Source organism: Gastrolobium bilobum, unplaced genomic scaffold, assembly GCF_033153095.1.
Source record: "Gastrolobium bilobum isolate Gb01-03AN ecotype WA unplaced genomic scaffold, APGP_CSIRO_Gbil_v1 utg49095, whole genome shotgun sequence".
Classification (NCBI taxonomy): domain Eukaryota; kingdom Viridiplantae; phylum Streptophyta; class Magnoliopsida; order Fabales; family Fabaceae; genus Gastrolobium; species Gastrolobium bilobum.
This window is the reverse complement of record NW_026896281.1, coordinates 1-9,693: the sequence shown is the minus strand read 5'-3', so window position 1 is coordinate 9,693 and position 9,693 is coordinate 1. Positions and strand designations below refer to the sequence as shown.

General features: G+C 37.9%; 1 protein-coding gene and 1 non-coding gene across 2 annotated transcripts; one reads left to right on the top strand and one right to left on the bottom strand.

Annotated features, from left to right (window-relative positions):
- Nucleotides 1–4,466: 4,466 nt before the first annotated feature.
- Nucleotides 4,467–5,594, bottom strand: LOC133298602 (uncharacterized; the record flags this gene model as incomplete). The annotated part of the gene is made up of 2 exons (XM_061497932.1): nucleotides 5,063–5,594; nucleotides 4,467–4,915 (listed from the first exon to the last, which is right to left on the bottom strand). Coding segments are annotated over exons 1-2 (981 nt in total), but the record flags the coding sequence as incomplete, so codon positions are not given.
- Nucleotides 5,266–5,372, top strand: LOC133298603 (small nucleolar RNA R71). Its single transcript, XR_009749824.1, has one exon. It is a non-coding gene; the product is annotated as a small nucleolar RNA R71 (small nucleolar RNA).
- Nucleotides 5,595–9,693: the final 4,099 nt, after the last annotated feature.

Genomic DNA, 9,693 nt, shown 5'->3' with positions numbered 1-9,693 from the left:
TAATGAAGCTCATACCACATACATATGAGATGTTCATGCCCTAAGTCTAGCCTAGGCCACACGGCCAACAAAATGCAAAATGTGAAGCACTCCACTGCTCACTCTACGGGCCTTTTGCCCGCTGCTCTGGCTCCACTGCTACCTCCTGAAATAAATGCCCCGAGACGGGGTGAGATATACGAATATATCTCAGTAACCAAGAGGTTCTGGAGAAAACTCCACCCAATGGTTCACTTCGATGCATATCAATAGAATAAAACAACCACTTTGAAAACGGGATATAGCAAGGGATTTAGAGAAACTGGGGGATATCGGAATACAAAATACGACGATGCAGGATGGTAGCTACCAATACCACGCACGCCCTGAGCATATATAAGCCTATGGGTCCACCCAAGGTGTGATCAAGTCACTACCACCTAGGTACCCATTCCATCAAGCCTATGGGTTCACCCAAGGTGTGATCAAATCACTACCACCAAGGTACCCATTCCATCCATAACACCTGAGACATTCCTAGTGTGCTCCTATCCGGATCACACACTATGACCCTCGGTCAACTGGAACTCCCTCTCGGAGACCTATCCAGTGGAAGTTCGTACTGCCAACAGGCTAAACTAGTCTACTGGCCAGAGACTCGGTACATAAGTACCCAATTTCATGCATATTCATCACACCATTACTCATAACCTAAAATAGGCCTAAAGCCCTTCCATCGTACCATGTCATGCATCAAGTACAATTACAATATTTGCTTTACAACTTACAAATTGAAACTTAAACTTTAACTTACATTCTTCCAATATTACAACTTAAATACAAATGACAACATAACCAAATACATAACTACCAGACTTAGGCAAAATGACATGAACAAATATGCTAATGAAGCTCATACCACATACATATGAGATGTTCATGCCCTAAGTCTAGCCTAGGCCACACGGCCAACAAAATGCAAAATGTGAAGCACTCCACTGCTCACTCTACGGGCCTTTTGCCCGCTGCTCTGGCTCCACTGCTACCTCCTGAAATAAATGCCCCGAGACGGGGTGAGATATACGAATATATCTCAGTAACCAAGAGGTTCTAGAGAAAACTCCACCCAATGGTTCACTTCGATGCATATCAATAGAATAAAACAACCACTTTGAAAACGGGATATAGCAAGGGATTTAGAGAAACTGGGGGATATCGGAATACAAAATACGACGATGCAGGATGGTAGCTACCAATACCACGCACGCCCTGAGCATATATAAGCCTATGGGTCCACCCAAGGTGTGATCAAGTCACTACCACCAAGGTACCCATTCCATCAAGCCTATGGGTTCACCCAAGGTGTGATCAAATCACTACCACCAAGGTACCCATTCCATCCATAACACCTGAGACATTCCTAGTGTGCTCCTATCCGGATCACACACTATGACCCTCGGTCAACTGGAACTCCCTCTCGGAGACCTATCCAGTGGAAGTTCGTACTGCCCGCAGGCTAAACTAGTCTACTGGCCAGAGACTCGGTACATAAGTACCCACTGTGATATATGCATGCATGCCAATGCTGTTCTACTCTACTCATACACACTTCCTACCGTTGCCATCAACTGGCAAGGTGGAACAGAAAAAGGGAACAAGCCCCCGTACCAAGAGGTTACCTTAAATATTGTTTTTACAAGCTCCGCAGCAGCTTATCCCTCAACTCGGTACATAGCAGAATGCCTACACAGAGGACATTCCCAATCACTTATAGTTCAACCAATACATGCTAATTTGCAATTATACATGCATTGAACCAATTACTTACCTCAATCCTCTTGGTCCCGGACCAAGGGCAGCTCACTGATTCAAGATTCGGGATTCAGGTCGACGTACGGCAACCTATACAATGACATACAACCATCAGTACGCGTCAAATAACATCAAAACACCAAAAATCACAAAATCACCTCACCCACACTTGGTAGGTTCGGCCATCCTAGGCTTAATTCCAATTTTATTTTTCTAAATTTTCTTTTTCATTTTATTACGCCTCAATAGGTTGTCAAGTGGCCAATTCAAGTGCCGGTTCATCATTTTCGCGTCGAATTACATCAGAACGCGAAAACCGCAAAATTTCTCCCTTCTTCCTTGAAGGTTCGACCAAGCATGTGTTAATTGGGGATTTATTTTTCTAAATTTTCTTTCTCATTTTAGTACCCATCCTTGGGTTGCCATAAGGCCATTTCAACTGTCGTTTCGCTGTTTTACGACATTTACGCATCGTATTGCGAAATATTTCACTCTAGGTTCTTTATGCCAACTAAACCACTTATTATTTTTCCATTGATTCTAACACTTGCCAACCACCACACAACCCATCTAGTTATCATATAAACACACAACACATAATTCAAATCATTTTTCAACATCAATTTACTCATTTCTCCTCAAAGGTTCGAATTTTGCCCTATGACATTCCAAGGAATTTCCATTCAATTTTAATCACTCCAACCTTCACACAACCTATTATATCACCATATTATCATACCACAATTCATCAAACAAAGTCTCAAAAACAAAATTCACAAGTCCAAAGTCATGATCACCAAATTTTTCTAAGTTAAGTTCATCAATTTTCACCAATAAATTTCATCGCATTTCTAGCTCTAATACATCATTCTAACACATCATCTAATACACATTTTCAAATTGAGCTCTCTAACATCACAATTCATCAAATCAAAGTTTAGGGTTCAATAATCCAATCTCATGAATCAACCAATCAAAAAGTGTGGAACTTACACAAATGCTAGGCAATGGACTCCTCCTACACATACTCCACTATTGGAGCATTCCAAAGCTCCATGAACACCCAATTCCTCCTTGAACTCGCGGCTGAAAGAGGGAAAGATCTCCTCACACACTCAATTTCAAGGCTCAAGAAGGGTACCAATGGGTTTAGAAGGTTCTCCCCAACAAATTTCAACACAAGAATCAAGTGATTTGGTGGAGAAATGGCCAAGTTATGGTCCAAAGAAGAATTTGCACAATGAGAAAGGGGGAGGGGGCTGGAGCTCGGGTTTGGGGAGAGAAAAGGAAGGGAGGGTGATGATGAATAGTGGAGTGATGAGATGTTTAAGTAACTTTCAAGTGGGGTGGGTCCCACGCCACCTCACGCGATTTAAAACGCGTCTAAACTTTCACTAAACGTCTGTAAATTCAAGACTTATTTAGAAACTCTAATTTTTAACATTCACTATTCTCCTTTAATTACCCTTGATCAGATGAATTCAGAGTCCTCCATTCGTTCGGAGAAAACACTGTTTTAAGCTATAGCGCGCGCCGTTGGCACGCTTCCCCAAAATGACTTACTTTCATCAATTTTTATCAACAATCATATTTCCAAACTCAATAGACCATTTGTAACTCATATTTAAAACCTAGAGCTCAAAATTCAGCTGGCACATTTTACGGTGCAATCGAAATGCTGTATTTTTACACGCGAAAAACACTATTCACTGATTTTTCTAAAACTTGCCTGTCAACTCAATTTTTCGTTCTGAATCCATTTCCAGGGTTATTTTTATCATCTGAGACCTTCTACTCAATTTTTTTTTTTGATAACATTCTACTCAATTTTTATCCTCCTAGGGTTGTGTGTTGGCTAATTACCATTTTGCCCTTTCTTTGTATTTTGGCCTAATCTTTAGGATTTTCACTAATTCATCACTTGATTGCTCACTTAATATTTTAATTACTTGATTTACAATTGTGAGGTGTTATAATGCTCCACCTCTAAGATCGTGAATTCGCAGTGCAGAACGGAGGAGGTGGAATCTGGAAAGTTCATCCGAAAATGCGAGAAAACGGAAGAGTTTTACCTCCTATTTAAAACATTCTTTGCTTTCTTACTCATTCTCCTTTCCCTATCAAAATTCTTAGAATTTCATTCTCATTCTATTTATGACCATAGGTCCTCATCATTACTCATCCACTTTTCCTATAGTGCATGGAATGCTGAAGCTCCCTGGATCCTTGACTTTGGTAGGTAACTTATTTTTGATGATCGCATTACATTCCTCCATCAGATTCACCGTCTCACATTCCTGCAACTTACGCTTCCTTGATAATAGATCCTTCATGAACCTTGCGTAGTTGGGCATGTTCTCTAAAGCTTTGGCAAAAGGAATGTTGATATGCAACATCCTGAATATGTCTAGAAACTTTTAACATTGCTGCTTCTGAAACTCTTTCTTTAATCTATGAGGATAAGGGATTCGAGCATATGGGGAGAGATCTAATGGCTTGTTCTGTCTTTCTAGAGCTTTCTTCTTCTCCCACTTGAATAGTTTCTTTTCGACTTTTTCAGGATTGCTTTTGTCAACTTCAATTGTATCATTTTCCTTTTCTTCCTTCTCTTCTTCAACTGATGCTTCTCCATCCTTCTTCTTTTCTTCGGGCTGCTCCTCTATATGTTGAATCACTGTCCCACTCCTAGTGGTGATAGCATTGCAATGCTCCCTTGGATTAACAACTGTGTTGCTTGGATAAGTACCCTGAGCTCTCTCAAAAAATTGCTTCGACAACTGGCCAATCTGAATTTCCAGATTTCTTATGGAAGCTTCTTGATTCCGGTGTGCTGATCTAGTCTCTTGCATGAAAGCAGATGTGTCCTCTCTGAAAGCATTTGCACCTTGAACATAATCAGAAGTGGTCTTGAATAGCTGTGCAAAAGCTTTCTCCCACTCAGAAGTGTTACTTTGTTGTGGGGTATCTGGTTGCACTGGAAGGGGAGGATTGAGCTGATGGTTGGATTTGTGACTCAACCCTGGATGTTGATTCTGATTCTTATGATCATACCAGAGTCCATTGACCTCTACTGGTGGCTTTTCCGCTGCTCTTATGTATTCACAATCCTCAGTTGCATGAGCCTCTTCACAAATACCACATTTAATATTAGAATTAGAAACAAAAGAAACTTGAGAAAGATTAAATTTTTTATTAAGGGCATCTAATTGTTCTTGTTGTTTCTTGTGCATTTGTAGCATTTGTTCATTTTGGGCTAAGAGTGCATCATAGCCGTCAAGCTTCATAATTCCTGCTCTCTTTTGTGCAACTGGGGCAGTGGCATTGTCAAATTCCTGAGAAGTTAGAGATTCCAGTAACTCCAGCGCTTCCTCTGGAGTTTTTGTTTTCAGGGATCCTTCTGCAGCAGCATTCACCAGTGTTCTTGTGTTGGATGTCATCCCTTGGAAAAAGATTCTTGCCTTCTCCCTTGCTTCAATTCCATGTTGAGGACACTTCCTGAGTGTTCCTTTGAATCGTTCACAGGCCTCGTACAAAGACTCGCTTTCTTTTTGTTCAAAAGCAGTGATCTCCGCCTTGAGCCTTGCCATCTTTGAAGCTGAGAAAAATCTAGCCAATAATTTTCTTGCTAAGTCATCCCAATCGGTTATACTTCCTTCAGGTAAAGACTGCAGCCAATCTCTTGCGTCATCCTTCAGTGAGCATAGAAATAGCCTGAGCAAGATAACATCACGAGGAACTCCATTTACTTTTAATGTATCACAGTAAAGTAAGAAGTTATCGAGATGACTATAGGGGTTCTCCATGCTTCCTCCAGCGAACTATTCCAGTTGCAGCAGTGCCAACTTTAGTTCAAAGTTGTTAGCTTCTATGGTTGGTCTAACAATGCTTGCCGTCTGTGGAACTCGAGCTGGGGTCATGCAATCTCCCAACGTCCTTGGAGCGAGTTGATTGTTTTCTGCCATTGGTTCCTCCTTAGGTTCCGTCGAAGTTGAGGTTTATGTTTCCTTCGCTTTCTTTGCTTTTGCGTCCTTCCTAAGTTTCCTCTCTGTCTTTTCTATCTCAGGATCAAACTACAAGATTCGCGGGTTAAGAGTACCTCGCATAAACTAAGATTGAAAAGATGTGCAGAAAAAATAGAAAACGCAAAACAGAAAAAAAAAATTTAAATATGCAGAAAATTGATAGAGAATTTTAATGCAGAAAAATATTTTTCAAGAATGTATAAAGTGCAGAAACTTAAAACGTCCAATCTAAAAGTTAATTAGATACTTCTAATGTTGAAGAATTCGATCCCCGACAGCGGCGCCAAAAACTTTATAGCGACTCGGCAAGTGCACCGATCGTGAAAGTAATAAAGTGTACTGAGTACGAGATCGTTCCCACGAGGATCAGAATTTTCAAGCACTAGTTCGCTAATTGCGTTTTAGTTGGACAATCAAAGGTTTGGTTTGAGAGAATTTAGATGAAAAGAGTTGTGGTTCAAAGAACTTAAAATTAAAAACAAGTAAAGGCATGCAATTTGAAAATTCAGAATTAAAAGGATGAATGAAGATGATGTTTGATTAAGATTTAAAACAAGCGTAGTTAAGGTTTCGACTTCCCCCAATATCCTCAATATGTTATGAATTAAACAGTCAAGAATCTGTTTCTTAATATATTGCCAGTAAATTCTATCTAAGTTAATTAGGGCTCAATTCCTTCTTACCCTAAATCTATGTAATCTTGAAAGAACTCTAGTTCCCCGATTATTCCCCAAGAAAACATGCATTAAGATCAAGAATTACAAAATTGCATAATTACCCTATGTCTATTCCTATTCCTATTCCTAGATCACAATGATTATGATAAATTATCAAGTCAAGGTTCATGCACCAACATCCCTATTGTCATACAATTCCCCAAAATTATTCTATAAGGAACAAACTCATAGAAAGCATTAAAAATAGATAATTTATTCAATTATAAAAAGAACAGGATTCAAAGACAATTTAATTCATAAACATAAAGATTCAATTGGGTTCCATCTACCCTTAACTACATAAAAGACTACTGTAGCATACTGAATTGAAAAACAATAATAAAGAAAAGAGAACCCCAAGCCTCCATTGGTGTGAAGTTGACTTGGTTCCTCAGTGTTCCAGCGCTCCGCAACACGATTCCTCCTCTGTGGCTTGAATGGTGAATAGGTTTCTGAATTGGTGTCTATGTCTGACCCCAAGCTCTTTATTTATAGCCATTGGAGGTTGTATCCTTCATTGCATCTCTTGCCGTATCCATATTAGATTTGTAATTGATTCTCCAATTGTTTCCTTTTTGCAATTAATATCTTGTGGATTGGTTGAGAGATTTGAGCTTTGAATCTTGTATAATCTTCCTTCAATCTTCTATGGTATCAGCTTTGATATGTTTCCGTATTAGTTCCATATCATAATTGGACAAATCTTCATTAAATCTCAGCAAATCTTGGTGCATATTTGCTGTCAGGTCTGTGTTTGGGCACTGAAGCGCGCTACAGGGCGCTTGAGCGCCCTGAATTGCTGAAAATTGTTGTTGCTGCCTGCCTGAGCGCGCTCGAGCGTGCTCCTTAAGTTCGAAATTATGTCTTCTTGGGCGCTTGAGCGTGCAACTGTGCGCTTGAGCGTCCTGATGTGCCCAATTTTGCTGTTTTTCCTGCTTCCAAACGCTCGAGCTTCCTCTTGTGCGTTTGAGCGTGCTTTCCTGGACCTTGAATTGTAGTATGTTGGTTTCCTTTGATCCATATTGAGCCGCTACTTCTTCGTCATGATTTCTTTAGCACTTTTAGCACCAATTCTTGTGGTTTTACCTTAAAAAATGCAATTTTTATCAAAACGTCAGCTCAATTTCCTATCTTACACCAAAGAAAGAGATGCACATTGTAGAGGACAACACAACCGCACAATAAAAAGAAGACAAGGAACAACGCAGAACTGAGCAACTCAACAAAGAGACGAGCATTGCACAAGACTGAAGAAGATATGAGTTATCCTCTTTTGATTTTTCAATTTTGCAGCTTCCCTTTTTTTCTTTTATTTGAATATGCATCATTCAATTGTGGCTTCATAATAGCGAAAATGATATATTATTATACATTATTTCCTTTTCTAATTTATTTTTTATTTTTTATTTTTTTCATAATAGCAGGAGACAGCTGTATTAAATTTCCATCTATTATATACTTAAAAGGAGAACCAAAAAAACTGATGTGTCAAGCTCTAATGCAGTTTCACACTGTGTGTTCACACTTGCATGTCAATTTTAAAAAAAATTGCATAATAAGTTTTTAATTAAATCAAAAATCGAAATTAAGAAATTAGTGGGAGACATCTAATTAATGACCCACTATCATTTTTACATTGGAACTGTAAGGTTTTTAATTGTTGTATTGGAAGATGGAAGGTTCTTTACTAATGTTACTTGAAAATAGAAAACTCATCATTTGATATTTTCTTAGAAACTTCAAACCATTCAGACGCTTATTCTTCTACCTCCTGTGTGTTCCTTACAAAAAAATAATTATTTATTATTATTTTGTAAATCTAATTGTAATACATGAAAGTTCATCTCTGAGATAAAATATAAAAACCTAGATGCAACTATAAGAGCCTTTTTTGTGGATAAATATAAAAATCTACTACATGCTAATAGTGAGAGGCGGCCCCACCAACATATTTTTATAATTAAATTAAATTTTCTTCCTTCTTCTTTTATAATTAAATTCCTAAATCTGATTTTGATTTTTGTAAATATAAATTTGTAAAATTTCAAATACAAACGACACAAATATTTGCAAAAAATAATTATTTATTATTATTTTTTAAATCTGATTGTAAAAACGAAAGTCCATCTTTTAGATAAAATATAAAAACCAAAATGTGACTATAAGAACATTTTTTGTGGATAAATATAAAAATCTACTGCATGCTGATAGTTAGAGGTGCTAAACTGGGCTCGGCTAGGGATGTAAATGGGCCAGGCCGGCCTACAGGGGCCTATGATCTGGCCTACGAAAAGCCTGTTCTGGCCTGGCCTACGAGGTAATTAGAATATGTCAATGCCTGGCCTTTTAGCCTATAGGCCGGCCTGTTTAATATTTAAATAAAAAAATATTTTACATATTTATTTATTTATTCTAAAAGTTAGATAACCTAATTGCTTTTGTTTTAGTATGCGCCGCTCTTCTCACTCACACTATCACCCAATTTCTTCGATCCCATTTTCTCTCAAGTCAGCAAGTTGAAGTTCCTCTCCGTCGATCACCTATCTGTTCTCACCGCCATTCATGTGTGATTCGTTGCCTATTCACCACCGCAACATCTTCGTCGATTTCGATTTTTGTGATTTATCAAGGTATACAAACCCTAAACCACAAACCATTTCTCTGTTTTAGTGTTAACTTATATATAACTTCAGTTTTTTTTTAATTTAAATTTTAGATCATAAGCTGAGGTTTGAAGTTGTATTGCCAGAGTCCCACTTCTATGTTAATGTTTAAGCATTATAGTTGTTTTGTAAATGAGGTTCTGATATGAATAATCGGTTAATGAGGTTAGGAATTAGGATAAGGGTCTAGAACATAGAACTCTGTAGCAGAGAAATCATGGATGCCAATTTTCCATATGGTATGTCCATTTCTTGTTCTTGTGTATGTTCTTTTTTGGGAGTGTGAAATTGAAATGAGCTTTATGTATCAAATGAGTTATGAAATGGGATATTTAATATTTTTGAATTAATTTGTATTACATTAATTATTTATTTTAACCTAAAACACAAAAACAAAAATCGGTTCATTCTAAACTGCTTTAAATTATATTAGATTGAATCAGATTTAAATTTAGAAACAAACTAGTTAGATAATAAAAATATGACTCAAAATTCTGTATT